Source organism: Pleurodeles waltl, chromosome 6, assembly GCF_031143425.1.
Source record: "Pleurodeles waltl isolate 20211129_DDA chromosome 6, aPleWal1.hap1.20221129, whole genome shotgun sequence".
Taxonomy (NCBI): domain Eukaryota; kingdom Metazoa; phylum Chordata; class Amphibia; order Caudata; family Salamandridae; genus Pleurodeles; species Pleurodeles waltl.
In genome coordinates this window covers 1,437,919,601-1,437,940,232 of record NC_090445.1, presented here as the reverse complement: position 1 = coordinate 1,437,940,232, position 20,632 = coordinate 1,437,919,601, and the positions used below count along the sequence as shown (strand labels likewise).

The 20,632-nt window shown below is 44.2% G+C and overlaps 1 protein-coding gene across 1 annotated transcript in view; it reads left to right on the top strand.

The window, feature by feature from the left end:
• Positions 1-20,632, top strand: part of LOC138300931 (inhibitor of nuclear factor kappa-B kinase subunit alpha-like) — a 417,875-nt gene that overhangs the window by 81,010 nt on the left and 316,233 nt on the right. Inside the window, exon 8 of the mRNA XM_069240833.1 lies at positions 220-327. Within this exon, the coding sequence (XP_069096934.1) occupies positions 220-327 (108 nt within the window). The remainder of the gene's footprint in view (positions 1-219; positions 328-20,632) is intronic.

Sequence of the window (20,632 nt, the reverse complement as noted above, 5' to 3'; positions counted from 1 at the left end):
GGCTTCACATGATCAGTGATCTCAATAGACTGGAGATTACTTCACCCACTTCTGCATTCCGATAGTCACATAGAAGTGCATGCTGTCTGATCACATAAAGGCATTATGAGCTGCAGCCTTTTGGTTTTGTTTCCTGTGAACCAGCTACAACTGAGTGAATGTTTTAATTCATGTTTCCTTCCAGAGCTAAGCTATTTATTCTTCTATTTTTTTGAACAGGCATGAAAAAATAAAGAAAAAGGACCCCAAACACATTTATGCCTGTGAGGAGATGGCAGGCGATGTTCGGTTCAGCTCGCACTTACCACAGCCTAACAGTCTTTCTAGGTGAGTGGGAATATGATGGTCTAGCCAGATGGGACAACAGAAGGCTTTGGACCTTCCTGTTCTGCCTGCATAGCATGCCCCAGTAGGTGTTTCACCGATATAGTGAATGCAAAATCACCAATATAGTGAATGCAAAATCTTTTGCGGTATCTGGGGGCTATGTAAGCTGCCTCCATCTTTAGACTTAGTTATTACTTGTGCATATTGAATTGTAGGACAGTGACTTTTGTTGGGCTTATACAGTGAGAGTAGTAGCCTTTTGTCATATCCCATACAGGTGTCCAAGAGGCAAGCATAGGTCACTAGGCCACAACCTTCGGGGCCTATACAGCAAGAGTTGGTAGCCTGTTGTCATCCCATTTATGTGGCCAGAGGACAAAGTGGGGTCACTAGGCCACAACCTTTGGGAATAAGGCATTTTACCCCTGCTGTCCCATGGCCTGCCTTACTGTGGTTCTGCAAACTGTATCAAGTACAACCCTTTCCTCACTTGACTCTCAGTAGTAAAGAATGTGAGAAGTTATTGGCTTCTCAGGGAGGTTTGGGTGGGGTTTCACAGGCTCCAGAATCAATACAACTGCAGAGTAAAAAAGTGCCTTTCCCAGAGTTCATCTTGGTAGAAAGACAAGTACTTTATTACACAGAAAACAAAGAATTCCACTACACAATCAATAATTCACGACTATATGATTCACAGATGCAAGTCTTTGTAACCCAGAGACTTTTGCCGACTAGCCCTGCTCTCATCCCTCAAGTTTTCCCTCAGTTTCTAGATCCTTCCTCGTACAGGTTTAGCATTCAATGTAGATCGGTGGGTGCAGCTACTACCCCAACCCCTCTTTGATCTAAACATAGCACACAATCTCTCAAGCTTAAGCTCATTTAGTCTCTCACCAAGTTCATAGTAGCAGTGCGGGTCTGCATTTTTTCCTCCAGTGGTAACAGGATCTCTGGCAACAGAAACTTCCAGTAGGCATATGAGAGTCTTCTTAGGAACTGCACAGCAGCCGGTCACACAGTGCATCACTTGGAGGGTCATGGCAGGGGAGAATGCTTGTCAAGGGGGCATGTTTTCTGGTAGCAGGATGCAGATCGCTGCTCACCTTGACACTCCAGTTCGTACTCAGTTCACAACGCAGCTCACTCTAACACTCCTGTGTGTGCTTTATGCTTATTCTTGAGCATGACTGACACACCGGCAGATGAGGATTCTTTGGCGCGGGGTAGCAGACGCTATCCTTGGTACACAGTACCTCAGGGCGACAACCTCTATTCTTCATGAGGCACCCCCAGGGAACCTAATCTTCCGGACTGGCTTAGCCCCAACGTTACAATAAAATTACAACATTTCCCTCAGTATAAAATCACATAACCCACTCAGGCTTCACTATACGTATACCAAGCATTAAAAAAGATTCACCACATCCAAATACCACAGAAGTCTGGAAAGATATATATGGCCTTAATACTCTTACAAAAAATAATTTCACACAAAAGAATTAGGGAGAACAATTTGGACATAAAAATAAGTAATAAGACTTGATAAACCAGCATATCTGCTTATTGTATCATCAAGGGTCCATGACAATATCATATACCTTATAGAGACCTCCTGTGCACTGGAAAGCTTGATCGAATGTTCTGTCGATGTGTTTCTGTAGACTGTCTTATTAATAACCACCTTCTTAAATTTAAGAACATCCAACAAATCTAGTGCAGGTGATAGTGCTCTTTCTTCATCAGGTTTTTACCAACATTGGTGTTGGTCACATATTAGTTCTGTTCTTTGTAAAAGGTGTAGTTTGTAATTTATTTTGACTTGCTTTTATTTACTATTTTCTCTCAGAATTGTGTCTCTTATATTTGGAGAATAGTGGGTGGCAAGAAAGTATTTAGTTTGTATTTTAGTATGGTTTCATGTACCTTATTGATGATGAGTTGACTTGTATGTATTTCATAGGTCTTCTAACAGTTGGTAATATTTTGTTTGTGTTTTTTGTTTGTGACTTTTATGGCATAAAATTGCCGAAATAAAGACCATGAACTGAACTGTGGTTTGTCTTTTACCAGTATATTAGGAGTATTCTTGTTGCAGTACGGAAGGGTGTGTATCTAATTTCCCTTCATTCTTTCCGTTGTCTGCCTTGTTTCTAACTTTGATCCTATATTGTACTTTCTGTGATGAAGAGGTCACAAGGTCATGTCTCAAAGTCACTGAGTCTTGTACCAAGTCAGGAGCTTACATTTGTGCAAGATCGTCTGTACCCCTCATATAGATAGGCATGTCTTCATTGGAATTAGTTTGTTGTTATAATTGTTTTAGAGAGCTTATTAAATGGTGAGGGAGCATTTATTCTTGCAGTTTCTTTAACTGGTTGCACATATAGATGGGAAAGTCTTGTGCAGCATTTCTGGCCTCCAACAAACCCAATGGATTTTGTTAGTCAAAATCTATTTGCATGTAGCATCATTTGGCTCTGTATTAAAAAATGTGCATGCATTGTTTCCAGTCTTCTTTCAAGGAAAGAAACAGTTCCTAGGAGTGCAAACATTGATTTAATGGTGTCTACCCAGACCATATTCTCTGCCCACATGTTCCCTCTCTGAACAGTTTTGGTTTCATTCCATTTGCTTTTTCTTTGCTGAAATCTGCTCTCTGATCAACAAACGTCCATCGTCTCAGAAGTTCAAGTCCATTGTCAGTTCTTAGTAGTATTACAAAATTGTCTAACTTTTTCAATAGTCCACTTCATTCAGATTTCAACAAGAAAGGGAATGCACCCCTGGAAGTGGAAAACATCATTTGATCCCAAATTGTATGCAAATTTAAACAAATGTACATCCTTGCTATAGTCCCGCATGTTGGCCAACCAGTTGACCAAAAAAACGTATCAAGATGTAACAGTTGCATGGATTACATTACTCATGCTTCCATTTAACTTTAAAACAGAAAAAATGTTTGTTAAAATTGTTTTCTTTTCTTTTTAGGACTTTTGAGAAAATAATACTTTCACAATTTCTCACTGATCATCTTCTAATTATCCATGACGATCATCCTTTAAAACAAATGTAATGTCCAATCTTCCACTGAAACATAACATTTATTCAGATTCAGTCCGTCATTGCATTTCAGAAAAAGTACAGACATTCAAATCATCACAGAAGCCTACTTTTTTATAATTTAAATCTTTAAACTTCAAGATCTCTAGCAGCGTCCTTTGTTCGCAGAAAGTTATCTGATTTGATAAAAGCAGTGTCTTGCATCACTTGGATAACCACCACCTCTCTTGTCACTCAACTGTGGACTGGTTTTGCACCTCTTACCACTGAGGCTTTATTGAATACATTGTTGATGTCCTCCAAGTCATGGTTACCTTGCAGATAGCTGTTTTACCACCTAATTCTAAATGTGAGTAGATCCTTGCTCCCCCAAGCACATATTTCAAAAGTAAATGGATTCTTTCCTGCACCTTGGGAACGTAAACATCTCAGCAGAATTATCTTTTGCAAAAGGAGTGGGGTATAATGTAATGCATTATTCCACAGAAATAATGAATCTTCTTAAGCCTGCTATTATGTGATACCCAGCTTGTGTTGACATTATCCTCACTTTTAACTATTTAGCTGTTTACCCAAGTCTGCTTTCTAAATTGATCTCATTTTGGCAGCAGTGCATCTCTGTTTTTGTAGCAAGTTATCCAAGTCTACCAACTGATTCAAATGCCAACAAGGTTCTAATTTGCACATTTATTAACTTCTCACACTTGCATCCCAGTAACAATTTAATACACTGCTTAATTAACATTCAATCCGGAGACCAGACCACATTCCTAAACCAGGTCTAACTTTGAGAGGGGGTGGAATGAAAGGTTTGGTGTCTTTTTTTATATGGTAGAGCATTTCCCTGATGCTGGTAGATGATCTAACAATAGTCAATTTAAAAATTACAATTAAACACTTGGATATGGCAATAATCACATCTGTATGTGCCGCCGTGAGATTAATTGCAGTTGAACAACATATACAGCCATATTTTCTAAAGATTGGTCTAAGTATATAATTTAGGATGATCTTTAAATAGGAGGCTATTGAGTAAAAAATGCATCACAATATATTTAACCTTCAATCTGCAGGGCAACCCCCCTCAGTGTCTTAGATTAAGTTCATCAGTCCTTGGATTCTCCATGCTGGGTTTACAGCTGTTAAAATGCCTATCCTCAAATCATAATCTAGGGAAAGATTTGAATATTTACACCTGTTAAAAGTCCTTTCCTTCTATTATAAACAAAGGTATGCAAATTGCTCAACCATCAATGGAGATTTTCTTCATTGAATAGTCTTTGCCCTCTTTAAACCCTTTTTCCTAACTTTTAGATTTAATGCGCTGTTATAAAGATGAAATCATCTTTGGTGATCCGTTGATCCACGGTACCATTAGAAATCAGTACAATGATAGATATAGACTGGAAAGGACCTAGGACTTTCAGTTTAGTAACATATCCTAGTAGTTTTTTAAAAAGAGACTTAACGTAATTTCCAACTAATCAGGTTGTGTTACCCTTTAGAACACTCCTGTGAGAAGCTCTAGTCCCTCCGATTTTCTACCACATGTCATGTGAGGGAGTCTCCAGTGCGCTGTACCCAGTTTTACCTCAGGGGTCTTCAAACTGGGGGGCCTCAAGGGATCCCAGGAGGGTGGGGGGGTGATGCTCTGTCCAAAAGAAGCATGATTATGCTAATAACAGGGCTTTGTGTTAAGCTGAAAAACAAATGAGCAGCAGTAAACTGCTCTGTAATGGGCCATCACTAACATGTTTTGTCATTTATATCCAAGTATGTGTCAGAAGGGAAGGAACTCCAAATGCTCTAAAAAAAAAAAAACACCCCACTTCTAATAATCACACTGTGGATACTTTTACATGTTAGTTAGGCCAGCCTGACCAGAATAGTATGTTTAGCATCAACTTAATTGCAACATTTAAGTAAGTCTAGACATATTTAAACGTTGCCAATGTGTTATAATAATTGAGAAAAATTCAGAGGGGGGGGCGGTTATTTTTATTTTGTTTTCCCTCTACTGGGGGCGCTGCATTAAAAAGTTTTAAAACCACTGTTTGCCTGTTCAAGTGTTAGTTCAGAGCTTTTCTTATCACTATATACATATGTGTGTGTGTGTGTATATATATGTGTGTGTATATATATATATATATATATATATATGAGTGTGTGTAATGTCGGAGACTTCTGGCTGTAGATTCCTTATCTTTGAATTCTTACCAGGCATCAGACTGGATCTGGAACATTTTTTGTGACTACCCCTGCATACCGGTAGTTGGCATTGGTCGGCTCCTCGCAGATCTGTGACGGAAGTGACATCTGCTTCACCTAGATGGGCACCACCTCAGTGTGCTGACGTCAGTTACATTTCTTTCTGTGCCAGCCAGAGCAGATCCGGAGAAGAGCTGCCACTCTGTCATTTTGTGACAGGATTTTTATGATGTTTTGTTGCTCTTTTTTGAGGTTTTTCCCCTCCTGGTGTGTCAAGGAAATGTCATTGAGGAAGGCAGGTTTTAAACCCTGTGGCACATGTCACTGCACTGTATAGGTGATGGACCCAAATCGGTGTTGGTGGTGTCCAGAGCGCGACCACAACTCCAAGTTGTGCTCCGACAGCTGGGTCATGGCATGGAACATCGATGAAGGAACATCAGCATTTGAGGGATAGTTCTTCTGAGCCTATGCCAGGCTGACTTCATGCCTCCCCACCTTACCAAGAGCTGGCGTGATCCCTGCTCAAATTAAAGATTTTTACGAGGCCACCTTATTTTTGTGCGGACTAACCCCTCCGGAGTGCTTTCAGGTCCCACGAGGTAGACGGTGGCCCCATCTGATTCTGCCCCGGCATCTCCAACCCTGGCTCCATAGATCTGGACCAGCGCCGGTCATGCCAAAACAACATTCCCCAGTGCTGGTCCCATTGTGATCAACGACTCTGACACTGAGCCAGAGCTGCGTCATCTGACACAGATTCCGGAACCAACAGGACCCTTGTATCCTAGTTTGGTGCCTCAGCCTTATTCTGAAGGGCAAGCCTGGGGGAAGAATGGGAAGGGTCACTGGACCCTTTAGAATACCAGTCAAAAGAACAGAATATGGACTGGTGTGAGGAACTGGGTAATGCCAGCAAACTGGGCACGTCTCCAGATACCGGCACGCCTTCTCCCCCAGCTTTGGCTATGGAGGAGGGAGCTACCTATGCTATAGTGGTGAAGAGGGCGGCTGAGGTCCTGGACCTCGAGTTGCCCTCAGTGGCAGTAAATACCAAGATGTTGATAGAGGTGCTTCAAACAGGAGCTTCCTCCTCTGAACCCCAGCACCCTTTCAATGAAACCCTCACAGATGTCCTTCTGGGAACCTGGTCCAAGCCCAAAACAGGAGCTCCTGTGAATAGGACGGCTACCCGCTGCCCTGCCTCATGGGACCCAAGGTTCCTCACTCAACACCTTAACATGGAGAGCTTGCTGGTTCAAGCTTCTACTTCCCATGGCGCATTCCCTGCTGCACCCCCGACAGGGAATCCAAGAGCCTGGATAGTTTTCGTATGAAAATGTTTTCTTCATCAACCTTACATTACAGTCAGTGTACACCACATGCTTATTTGGCTGCTATTCCAACGCACTCGGACAAGGTTGTGCAAGTGCTGTCGCAGTTCCTGGAGGAAGCCTGGACCATTCTCTCCCTAGCAGTCAAAGACTGGAGAGACACAGTTAAGTTCACTATATGTTGTGGTTTGGAAACGACAGACTCACTGAGCAGAGCGGTTTAACATCTTTGCACTCAGATGCTACACTTGGCTGAGAACGTCTGGCTTTTCAGGGCCAGCCTTCTCTCATGGACAAGCCCTTTGATGGCAGTCGTCTCTTCCGAGACAAGGCAGACTCCACGCTGGAGCGATTTAAGAACTTGCAGGCTACACCCAAGTCCTTGGGCCTCTCAGCTTCCCAGCGTCATCCCCAGTCTGCCTCGGAGTCTTTTCGTGTCTATGGAAGGGGCTTTCAACCACGCCAATGCTATCCCAGCCACCAGCCCTCGCAAGCTTCCCAGCCTCTGCATGAACAAGTACCCAGTTCTTCTCAATCCCATGGATTGAGTAGCTAGCATTCTGCTCCAACCGCCACTCTCCATTTTATTGCAGTATTGCAGTATGAATATTGTTAACAGAATTGAGCGATTTAAACTGTTTGCTTTCGCTTGCTTGTTGTGGTGTATGCAGTAGTGAACAGCATTATACGATTTACCAGTAGAAATATATAATTTATTGTTTTCCTTGGCAGTATTGGGCGTATTTTACAATACCCGTTCCATCCCCACTCGTGTTAGGAGTCCGTTTTCAATTACGGTTACTCTCGGTCAGGAGCGCGAACCCGGAAGCGTATTTATTTCCGGGTTCGGATGCATGCGAGCAGCGTACTCGCAAGGCGTCAGTACTGGAAGACGCTGTAGCCATAAAATAAGGAGTTGCGGACTAATGGGGTGAGTTTTGGTTAGTTCAAGTCTTCATTTAGTGTCGGAATGACAAAGATAAGATCTGGGTCGGACATTAGATCCAAATGAATTACCGCTAAGTTTGACCTCGGTTATGCTTTTACTGGTTCTTCGTATTGCAACTGTATAAGAGGATTAGCTGAAATGCATTGACGCTGGATCATATATTTAATAATTTTTTTATATTGGCAGTTATTGAAACACTACCGGTGTTATGGATCAAAATTTGGAATGGAGGAATTCACAATTTTGACTGTTGATGATTAGTGCCTGAATTAAGAAGGTATTCTGTTGTTGTATTACTTGATTGATGACATTTCTGTGCACTTTAGGGGGCATGTAGCTCGGTGTTAGATTGGTAATGATGTAGGTGTCTTCACTTCTAGGTAGCAGGTTGGAGGTTGTTGGTGGCTTGTTGATTAGTAATCACTTCAGTTACTTTGGCTATGGGTTTGATATCACTTTTTCTTCTTTTCACTCAACTCTGGTGTTTTTTCATTTTAGATTTCACTTCCCTTGGGTTTTAAGTATATATGCACTTTGCAGTTGACGATTGAGCATTTTGGTTTCAACTCATTATGTTACATTTTACTCTATGATTTCTAGCCCTGAAGAAGTCGTAAGGGATATAATTATTTCCCAAGACGAAACACGTGTTGGCTGGAAGGACTATAACCTGTGGATTACAGACTGTGAAATGTGAATCAGATTCGGAATAAAAACTTTGGATTCATCAATTAACTTGACTGGTTGACTCCAGGACCATTGTGATATATTATGGACTGATGTATTGAAATTAATATTTTTTTGTGAAGTGTTCACTTAATATTCCTGTTTTTCTGTATCACAAGAAGGGACCCTCGCCACATTTAGTTTGTATTTGGAGGTGTTTTTTCCTCCGAGGGTAGGGTGTTTCCCTGATGAGGTTCCCCGATATCTACTGTGGGTAGATTATTACCCGTAGCGCCATATATCCTTAATTCACACCCCGCTTTGTTGTTCTGCCACTCTCCAAGCAGCAGCAGCCTCCAAACCTTTTCTTATCTTGCCTTTTTAGATCATGGGCATCCAATTGGTGGCAGGATCGGCCACCATCCCCACCACTAGCAGTCCATAACTTCGGACAAGTAGGTTCTACAGATTGTTTGGAGGGGCAGCTCCCTCCCCTTTGAGACCACCCCATGTCCATTCCTCCATTGTATGACTCGCTGATGGAGTATCATTTGTCTTTGCTCTGCGATGTACTTGGGGCTCTCTTGCCCAAGGGAGCCATGGAGAGATTTCCAATGACAAAAGTAGGTTGTAATTGTTACTCCCTCTACTTTCTGGCCCCCAAAAAGGACACAGGTCTTCTCCCTATCTGAGATCTCTGAACCCTCAACTTCTTCCTCAGAAAAGAGAAATTCAAGATGCCCACAATGGCTCAGGTCTTGTGTGCCCTGGGCCCAGAAGAACTGGATGGTAGCGTTGGACTTACAGGATGCCTGTTTTCACACTTCTGTCCTGCCTGACCACAGACGTTATTTGCAGCTCATGGTATACTATGAGCAATTTCAGCTTACAGTGCTTCCCTTTGGCCTTAGCTCACCCCTCTGCTGTTCACCAAGTTGATTTCGGTGGTCGGAGCTCATCTGCGCAGATCAGGGGTGTGAATCTTCACCTATCTCAACTACTGGCTGTTGAAGGCTGGCTTGTCCCAGGCTGATGTGTCCCACCTCCTGCATCTGTTGGGGTTTACTATAAACATGCTAAAGTCACACCTGACTCCCTCTCAGACGCACCCTGTCATTGTCATTGTAGCTGTTCTGGACACACTGCAGTTTCAGGCTTATCCTCCGAAGTGGCAAGTCCTGGATATACAGGTAATAATACCGATGTTTCAGCCACTGTCCTGGGTTTCAATGAGGCTGACTCTTAGGCTGCTGGGCCTCATGGCCTCCTGCTTCCTGCTAATGACACATGCCAGATGGGGGCTCTGCAGTGGGACCTGAAATTACAGTGGGTTGGCATCAGGAGAATCCCTCTGAAATGGTACAGATCTTGGAAGGAACTACAAGATACCTGCAATGGTGGCTAATGAACCGCGATTGGGTCAGAGGCACACTCCTCCCTTCACCAGCCAGCTCTCACAGTACCCACAAAGGCATCACTTCTGCCATTAGCCAGCCGCCTGGGAGAGGTGGAGATCAGAGGAGTCCAGACTCCACATAAACAAGCTGGAGCTCCATGCAAACCGACTAGCATTGAAAGCCTGTCTGTCCTCCATCAAGAGAAGGCTAGTGCACAAGTGCAGGTGTTAAGGGACAACACCTTGGCCATGTAGTACTGCAGCAAACAGGGCTGGGTGGGGTTGTGGACCCTCTGTCAAGATGCTGTTCGTCTCTGGACATGGCTGGAACAGCAGGGCATATCCCTGGTGGTTCATCTTCTAGCAAGTGCCCTGAACTCAGCCATTGATGCCTAGCGGATCACGAGTGGTGTCTCCAACCTGAGGTGGCGCAAGGTCTCCTTCAGCAGTGGGGAGAGTCTTGGTTATATCTGTTCACCTCTGCTGAGAACACGCAATGTCAGCAGCTAGATTTTCCAATGCAGCTCTTGCACTGAGATGCTTTTCATCTCTAATGGAGCTTAGGACTTCTCTATGCCATTCTGCCCATAACACTCTTACCCAGAGTTCTCAAGGAGATCAGGAAAGTCATCCTTTTGGCCCCAGACTGGGCACTGAGAGTCTGGTACCCTGAGTCACAGAACATGAGTGTTGATCCTCCAATCAGGCTGCCTCTTTAGGAGGATGTTCTGTTACAGCAGCAGGGAAGTGACCTCCACCTGAACCCGTTATCTCTCTGCCTTCTCGTTTGGAGATTGAGCGCTGGACATGACAGCTTTTGACCTTTCGCCCAAAGTCTGCAATGTTATTCTGGCAGCCAGGCGTCCCTCCACCAAAATGGTATTCAACGGTTGCCGGAAGCGATTTGTATCATACTGTACAAAATAGTCCATTGATACAGTTTCTACTTCCCTTTCTGAAACTTTGCTTTTGCTCCTTACCCTTGCCCAGCACTGCTCTGCTTGGGGCGCTCTCAAGGGTTATCTTTCTGCTCCGTCTCACTTCTTGCAGCTGCCTGACCAACCCTCTTTATTTAGGTCCCCTGCATTAAATAGATTTCTGAAGGGCCTTGTACATATATGCTCTCCTTTCATTATGCCATGATATGTGCTCCTTTAGAGCCTCTCCACAATTGTCCCCTCCGACTGCTCACAATTAAAACAGCTTTGCTGGTGGCCATTACATCTGCCTGGAGGGTGTGAGCAAGCTGCAGGCTTTATCTTCCAAGCCTCCATTTTTCTCAGTTTATCCAGACAAACCTGTGCTTTGCACCAGGGTCTCTTTCCTGCCGAAAGCAGTAACTCGATTTCATGTGGGCTAATCTACCACCATGCTCACCTTTTGCGCTCCTCCACATCCCTCTAATGTAGATGAGCGGATCCACGGTTGGACCCAAAAAGAACATTGCCATTCTATCTTGATCGAAGAAGAGTTCCAGATGGATGACTAACTCTTTGTGGGGTATGTTGGAGTGAAGAAAGGTCGGTATGTTTGAGTGAAGAAAGGTCGAGTGGTGCAGTAGCAGGCCATCTCTCGATGGGTCGTTCTCTGCATCAAGATCTGTTATACACTGGTGAAAAAGCAGCCTCCTGAAGGCTTACAGGCTCATCCCACCGGAGCTAAAGCAGTGACCACTTCATTAGCAGGTGGAGTCCCAGTCCTGGACATCTGCAAGGCAGCATCCTGGGCTTCCCTGTACACTTTTACCAAGCACTGCTGCCTGAACAGTCAGGTCCATAGGAACCAGCATTTCGCCCATTCGGTCCTCCAGGACTTCCTAGTTTAAATTTGTCCACAGACCCTCCACAGAGAATGGTATTGCTTGGGCATCTATTCTGAGGTAAGGAATCTGCGGCTAGAAGTCTCTATCAAATGAACTAGTTACGTACCTTCGGTAGTTCCTTACCTGGTAGAGACTATATCTAGCCACAGATACCTTACTAACCCAACTCTTCTCTCTGCAGACAGATTTCTAGGGTCAGGAATGATCTTTCAGGGCCCTAGGTTAGACACTCCAGTGTCAGTGCTGTTGATAGCACCATGCTTCTGGTGTGGAAAGTCATGAAAACTAACTGGCGTCAGTGTGCGGACGTGGCCCCTATATAGGTAACGCAGGTGCCACTTATAGCGTAGCGATGCCACGTGGAGCCAACCGGGGTACTCATAAAAAATCTTCTTGATCCAGTCAGACACCTGGGGAGAATCCAAATCAGAAATCTTTAAAAAAAAAAAAAAAAAAAGGAGGGCCATCTTTGTCAGCGCAGGAGTAGCCTCCTTCTTTAAAGCAACACAAGAAGCGGAAAGAACAACATTTCTCTTAAAAAAGCAACCATTCTGCCACATCCTTTCACCAGTGAAACAATTGAAGAGCGTGCTGTCCAAAATATCACCTGTACTACCCAGCCACCTCTTGGATAAGGATGATTCTGATGATTATGGACCTTTTGGTGTCACTCACAGTCCTTTAGAACTGCATGTCAAACACCAACAAGATGATGATGATAAGGACTATTATGAGCAAGGATATTACCCTTCTTAAAAAGAATACTTTCAACAGGACTATCAGAAGGAAATGATATGTCTCCCTAGATCACCTGTCTCTGCTCTGCAGTATATGATGACAGACTATTGAAAGCGTTTCCCCAACTATGTCATCTTCGCCTAGGCAGAGGGCTCACCTTCAAAGTCTTCTCCTTTGCTGACGTTCCCCCCGCAAACACCAAGAACATTACCTCTAACGCTGTCTATGACGCATAATCCAGAGGCAATTCCCTTCCAGGATACTTCATCTTCAGGTGATGAAAGAGAAGAGGGTGAGTAGCGTGAGGTTCATGATGAGTGGGATGACTACCTTATACTAACACCGTCATCTCCAACGCCGCCTCCCACAGATTCACCTCTTGAGGATATAGGGGATTTCCATAATCTCCTGGAGAGACCAGCAAGGAGGTTTGAACTTCCCATGCCAACAAAAGACAGACTGCTTTCTATATGATTTAAGGGAACCCTTCCGCAAGACGCAGGAGTCTCCAAACTTTTCAGTACCAGGGCCACATCGTATATTTTACAAATCTTTGTGGGACGTAAAAAAAAGTTTCATAAATGAATTAATAAAAATTAAATGAATGAATAAGGTTTACTTGGATCTTTTTGTAATCAGCATGATATGATTCAGAACAAAAGAGAAATGTGACAATTACAAAGATACAATGCCGTGCTCGAGCTGAGTTCATTATTATCGTAAATATAATATATAAATAAATATATAATATAATGTATAATATATAAATAATAATATACATAATTTAGAAATACGTGATAGATAATATATAAATATTATATATATATATATATGTATATAGTACAAATATGAATGATAGAGAAGATGTACGAGGCTCTGCTGCCAACTACAGGCTGCCAAAGAAATTGCATATTCTTATTATTAATAGCTAAATATATAGCTAAATAGATATCCTATTAATGCTAAAGTTGCTGCGGGTCGAATAAAATCTTCTAGAGGGCTGGATGTGGCCTGTGGCCTGTAGTTTGGAGACCCCTTCGCAAGAGCACCTGGGCTCTACCCATTGTCTGCTACATCAGGGATGAGGGAATTAAAGCCGTGAGAAATCCAGCCACAGCATGGCCTCATTGGGCATCCAAAACTGGACTCTGATCACCCACGGCTGCTCAGTGTCGCTCAAAACAAAAATGTCTGCACCTATATCATCAGTTCCTGATAAAGAAGGTAGGCACCTTGAGCACATTGGAACACATTTTTCCCTCAATGTCATTGCTCACAGTGCGGGTGGTAAACTCTTTGGCTGTCCTGGGGAGATAAAATCGCTAAATGTGGTCGAATAGTGCTCCATATATCGACAAGCTTCCTGACAAAGTGAGGACTGAAGCAAAACATATACCACAGGAAGGAGAGCACGCTTCATCTGAGATTGATTGCGCCATGGGCATTACCAACACTGGTTTTCGTCACTTAGCAGAAGTGGCAGTTGAGACAGGTCTGGCTCAAAGCCACTTCTTTAGGCCAGAGGTTCAAAGTAAGATCCTGGACTTGCCATACGACGGCAAAGCCCACTTTGGGAGACATACTGATGATGCCCTCCAGGCAACCAAGACTGTCACTAGTTCAGCTAAATCATTAGGAACATTGCAGTATAGCAAAATACCTTTTCAAGGCAAGGCACACTGAGAAGCAGGCAACCCTACCATACAGGAGGTTACTGACAATACCAGTACCCAATTTACACAACGACGTCTCAACAATTTTGCCCCAATACCAGCAGAGGCAACCACCACATGCAGCCTATTCTAGGCCACTTCAAAAGGGAATGTTGGGTCGGCAATCAAAAGACACAGGCTGCCGCCAAGGACTAATTACAGGCACTGGTTACACCCCCTTTACTACAACATATCTCGGAGGGAAGATAGCCAAACATCTTCCAGCAGTGGGAGAAAATCACAACGGACGAATGGGTGTTAAATCTAATTCAATTTTACCACACATCGAATTCATTCAAAACTGCTACCAACCCCGGCTCAAAAGTCTGCACAAAACATCTACAACTCCTCAAGTTAGAAGTCAAGCTCATGCTCAGAAAAGGAGAAATAAAACGAGTTCTGGAGTCCAGAAAGGGAAAGGTTTCTCTTCCCGTTTCTTCTTAGTCCAGAAGACGTTGTGGGAGTGGTAACCAGTTCTGGATCTGAGACACCTGAGCACCTATCTCAGGAAGCAAATTTTCCTCACGGTAACCCTCCAGGATATACTGCAACTTCTAAACCAGGGAAACTATACGACAGCCCTCAGTCTCCAAGATGCATATTTTCATGTCCCCATTCACACGTGACGCAGAATATTTCTCAGATTCACAGTAACTGGCAGCCATTATCACTTCAAAGACCTCGCATTTAGCCTCAAATCCGCCCCTCGCATTTTCACAAAGTGCTTTGCACCAGTAGAGGCTTTCCTGAGACGAAGGAAGCATCAAGTGTTTCCTTATCTTGATGACTGGCTAGTCAAAGCACCTTCCCGCCAGGCTGCACAGAGTTCAATCACTGCCTGCATGCACCTGTTCAACAAACTGGGACTTACATTAAACCCACAAACATCAGTTCTCCAGCCATCAAAAATAGTAACATTCTTAGGAGCTACGCAGGACACAACATTCCACAGAGTGCATCCCACACTGAAAAGACAAATTAAATTGCTTATCCCGGCGCAACTGGCACAAAGAATAGTCCCTTTCCGTTCAGTTCTTCAACTCCCTTCTAGGGATGATGTCATATTTCATTCCTCTAGTTCCATTGTGCTGTCTGCTTATGTGTCAGTACAAGAAGAATAGGGCAGGCAGTGGATACAAACAGCAGGATCTTTTGATGATCTTATCTAGGTTACATCAGGCATGATTGCTGCTTTATCCTGGTGTACTCTAAAACAAACCTTTCAATAGGTCTTACCTTCATATCCCAAGCTTCTACATTGGTCATCCCCACTGACACTTCCTTAGAGGGTCGGGGAGCTCATCTGCAGGATTTGCAAGTTGGTGGCAAATGGGAGCCCTGTCAGCTACTTCTACACATCAGTCTGCTCCAACTCAAAGTAGCATAGCTGTCCTTGAAAGCTTTTCTTCCTGGAATATGAAATTCTGCAGTGCTCATCCGCATTAACAGCACAACGACCATGCATTACATCAACAAGCAGAGTGACGCAAGATCTCATCTGTTATTCCAAGAAGCACAACATATTTGTGAATGGTCAATCCATCATAAAGTGCATCTAGGAGCAGAACATGTTCTTGGGAAGCAGAACGTCATAGCAGACTCTGTAAGCAGAATGAGAACCGCTTGCCATGATTGGGAAGTGGATCAGGATGTCCTGGAGGACATATTTCCTGTTCACAACTTCTCAGAACCAGAAATGCTGGCTCTACCCAAGCTGCCACCCACAACTAGGATCGTGGAGGATTGCTATTTGGATCGCATGGTCCATAATCTTTGTCCAAGCGTTTTCCCTGGTCCCCCTCCTCCCAAAGGTTCTCATGAAGATGAAAGCGAACCTTGCAGGAGCATTCTTATAGCTCCGACATGGAGATGCCAACATTGGTTCACGGAGTTGCTCTCCTCTCAGAGATACAGCACGTCCAACTAAAGCTGCTACCGTCTCTACTGGCCATAAGCAAAGGTCGAGTACTGCACCGGATCCCAAATCCTTGCACTTGCGAGTCTGGCTCCTGAATTCAATGAATTTTCACATCTAAACATCCCATGAGAATGCAAAGATATCTTAGCCAGAGCTCATGCTGACAGTACTGATAAGACATTCGGCCTCAAATGGAAGTGTTTTTTGCATCTGGTGTCAATTTTCAAATGTGCATGCAATATCATCTGCACAGGAAGAGATCCTCCCTCATCGCCTACATTTAGCAAAATTGGGTTTCGCTCATGCATCCATTAAGGTTGACTTGGCAGCCATTTCCCGCTTCAGTAGGTCAGCGACATCACCATCATTGTGGTCTAGCGGACTCATCAAACAATTCCACGAAGGACTATTTAAGGTCTTCCCGCCAGTGCGGCATCCTCCACCTCTTTGGCAACAGAACACTGTGCTTTCACAACTATTAAAAGGATCTTTTGAACCCATTCATAAAGTGGATATTACATTTCAATCCTAGAAGTTGGCTCTTCTCTTGGCTTTACCATCAGCTAGAGTCGGTGAGATACAGGCTTTCACAATTCAAGAACCTTTCTTGCTGTTCAGGAAAGATAAAGTGGTTCTTCTAACAAACCCTTTATTTATTTTAAAAGTTCCATCCGACTTTCACCTAAATGAACCATTGATTTTTGTAAATATTTTCCCCCAGACTCTGATGCCAGCAGAAAAGGCATTGCATTCTTTGGATGTCTAGAGGTGCCTGAAGTTCTGTCTTGACAAGATGAAGCGCTTCCACATACAACCAACTCTTAGAGGATAGCCTTACCTCGGAGTGCTATATGCTATCAAAGCCGAGCATAGCAAAATAGATATCTAACACCATTCACTTCAGTCATCAGACAGCTGTCATGCTGTTTCATACAACAGTGCTTGCTCATTCCACAAAAACTGTCAACCAGAACAGCATTATTTGCCAGTGTGTCTTTCCAAGACATATGCAGGGCTGCATCCAGGAAGAATTGACACACTTGCACTCAGCATTTCTGCTTGGAAGCCGCAATTCACAGAGATGCAGCAGTGGGACAAGCAGTATTACGCCATCTTTTCCAGTGGAGGTGAGCCGTTGTACTGAGTTTTTCCCACTATCCTCTCATCTGTTACACATATTTTACATACATGCGTATGAATGCATATCTATATACCTCTCTCTCTCTGTCTATATCTAAATATATATATGTTCGGTGGCATGTGTAGCTGCGGATACACATGCTGTGCATTATCCTGCCATCTAGTGTTGGGCTCGGAGTGTTACAAGTTGTTTTTCTTCGAAGAAGTCTTTTCGAGTCACGAGACCGAGGGACTCCTCCCTTTCGGCTCCATTGCGCATGGGCGTCGACTCCATCCTAGATTGATTTCTTTCCGCCATCGGGTTCGGACGTGTTCCTCTTCGCTCCGTATTTCGAATCGGGAAAGTTAGCTAAATATCGAAAATTAGACGGTATTGTTCGCGCTCGGTACCGGTTTAGTGTTAGCATATCGACACCGACAGTAGAAGCGCTCCGGTGGCCCTTCGGAGCTTCCGCTCTTCAGCAGGGCCTGGTCGGCCCGACCGCGTCCATCGACGAAACTAATGGACCGGACACCCTTCCGCTTCTGTCCGAAGTGCCACTCGAAGTATCCTTATACAGACCAACACTTGGTCTGTAATCTGTGTCTATTACCAGAACACAGGGAGGATACTTGTGGGGCCTGTCGGGCATTTCGATCGAAAAAGACCCTACGCGATCAAAGAGCCAGAAGACTACAGATGGCGTTGACACTGATGGAACAACTCAACGTCGAAGAGGAGGAAAGAATTTCCATCCTGGGAACGGACTCTGATGATTCCGAAAGTGAGCAACCCGCGACGACGCAGAAAACAGTGAGTAAAACTGCCCCGTCCAAGACTCACGTAAAGATCGTAAAGGCCAAGGGGATGCCACCGCCAGCAGGCCATGGCTTAACCCATCGAAAAGATGGTGACCAAACCTCGGCACCGAAAAAGGCCAAAGAACTGCCGAAGATATCCGACTCCGGTTGAGATTTAGGCTCAGAACGATCTCGGCACCGAGAGTTCGACTCACCCAAGGTGAGAAAAGTTACGTCGGAACCGAAAAAGACTTTCACGGAAGCTTCAGTACCGAAAAAAGCGGCTTCGGAGCCGAAAAGAAGCTCTTACACGGAAGAGCAAGGACTTTCCAGCCAAATGCAAAAACACAGGTTTGAGCAGGAAATAGGTACGGGGGAACCAGACCAAACTCAAAGGAGGTTGCATATCCAGAAAGAGACTGGGAAAATACAAACTCTTCCTCCAATTAAAACCAAAAGAAAGCTGGCATTTCATGAGTCAGAAATGCAGCCAAAGGCAAAGGTGGCAAGAGATAAAACACCACCACCAAGGTTTTCGCCACAACCTTCTCCACTGCATTTACCACAGCTGTCCCCGGTAACAACACCCCCAATGCAGTCACCGACCCATACAGGGATGACAGAGGATGATCCCGATGCATGGGACTTATATGATGCTCCGGTATCAGCCCAGATTGCTACCCAACAAGGCCGTCACCTCCAGAGGACAGTACCGCATATACGCAGGTACTATCAAGGGCAGCTACATTCCATAATGTAGCAATGCATTCAGAGCCAATAGAGGATGATTTCCTATTCAACACCTTGGTGTCCACCCACACTTCTTACCAGAGTCTGCCAATGCTCCCAGGCATGCTTAAGCACGCAAAACAGGCCTTCCAGGAGCCAGTGAAAGGAAGAGCTATCACACCCAGGGTGGAGGAAAAAATATAAACCTCCCCCAACGGACCCTGTGTTTATAACACAGCAGCTTACGCCAGACTCAGTCGTTGTAGGGGCAGCAAGAAAGAGGGCAAACTCTCAATCATCAGGAGACGCTCCACCGCCTGACAAGGAGAGCAGAAAGTTTGATGCGGCCGGCAAACGGGTGGCAGCACAGGCAGCCAATCAATGGCGGATCACAAACCTTACTGGCTCGCTACGACAGGGCACACTGGGACGAGATGCAACACATTGTACAGCACTTGCCCAAAGAACACCAGAAACGTGCCCAACAGGTTGTTGAGGAAGGACAAGCAATATCCAACAACCAAATAAGGTCCGCATTAGACTCGGAAGACACAGCAGCACGAACAGTCAAAACTGCGGTAACCATTCGCTGGCATGCATGGTTACGAAGCTCAGGATTCAAGCCAGAAATCCAACAAGCTATGTTAAACATGCCTTTCAACCAGGAACAATTTTTTAGGCCGGAGGTGGACACAGCAATTGAAAAATTAAAAAAGGAAACAGACACGGCCAAAGCCATGTGCGCGCTCTACTCCCCACAAAGCAGAGCCACATTTAGGAAGCCACAGTTTAGAGGGGGGTTTCGTATGCAAACAACAGAACCTTCCACCTCTCAAACCAGACCCACCTATCGGGGACAATACCAGAGAGGAGGGTTTCGAGGCTCATATAGGGGTGGACAATTCCCAAGAGCAAGGGGAAAATTCCAAACCTCTGAAACAAGTCAAACCAAACAGTGACTTCAATGTCACAAAACCCCAACACTTAACACCAGTGGGGGGGAGACTTACTGCATTCTACAAAAACTGGACACACATAACTACGGACGCATTGGTCCTAGCCATTATCCAACATGGTTATTGCATAGAATTCATAAATTTCCCACCAGATCTGCCCCCAAGAGCACACAATATGTCCAAACAACACTTACACCTGTTACAAATAGAAGTCCAAGCATTGTTACAAAAACAAGCAATAGAGTTAGTACCCAACCATCAAAAAGGAACAGGCGTCTACTCTCTATATTTCCTAATTCCAAATAAAGACAAAACGTTAAGACCCATATTAGACCTCAGAACGCTGAATCTCTTCATCAAATCGGATCACTTCCACATGGTAACACTTCAAGACGAGGATCCCTTACTCAAAAAAGAGGACTACATGTGAACATTAGATCTCAAGGATGCCTACTTTCACATACCCATACATCCTTCCCACAGAAAATAATTAAGGTTTGTAATACACGGCGTGCACTATCAATTAAAAGTGTTACCGTTCGGGATAACAACAGCCCCAAGGGTATTCACAAAATGCCTTGCAGTAGTAGCCGCTCACATAAGGAGACAGCACATGCACGTATTCCCGTACCTAGATGACTGGCTAATAAAAACCAGCACTCAACAATAGTGTCTTCTTCACACGCAATACGTTATAGAAACTCTACACAAACTAGGGTTTTCTATAAATTACCAAAAATCACATCTCACATCTTTTCCCTCAGAGAAAATTACTGCTTCAAATGGTAAATCCACTCACCACGCCTGTAGCTTTAGTAAACTCCCGGGCGACGCTCAGCAGCTTGTTCTCACGCAAAAAACTAAAAACTAGGGGGAAAAGATCACTAGGCACTGCAT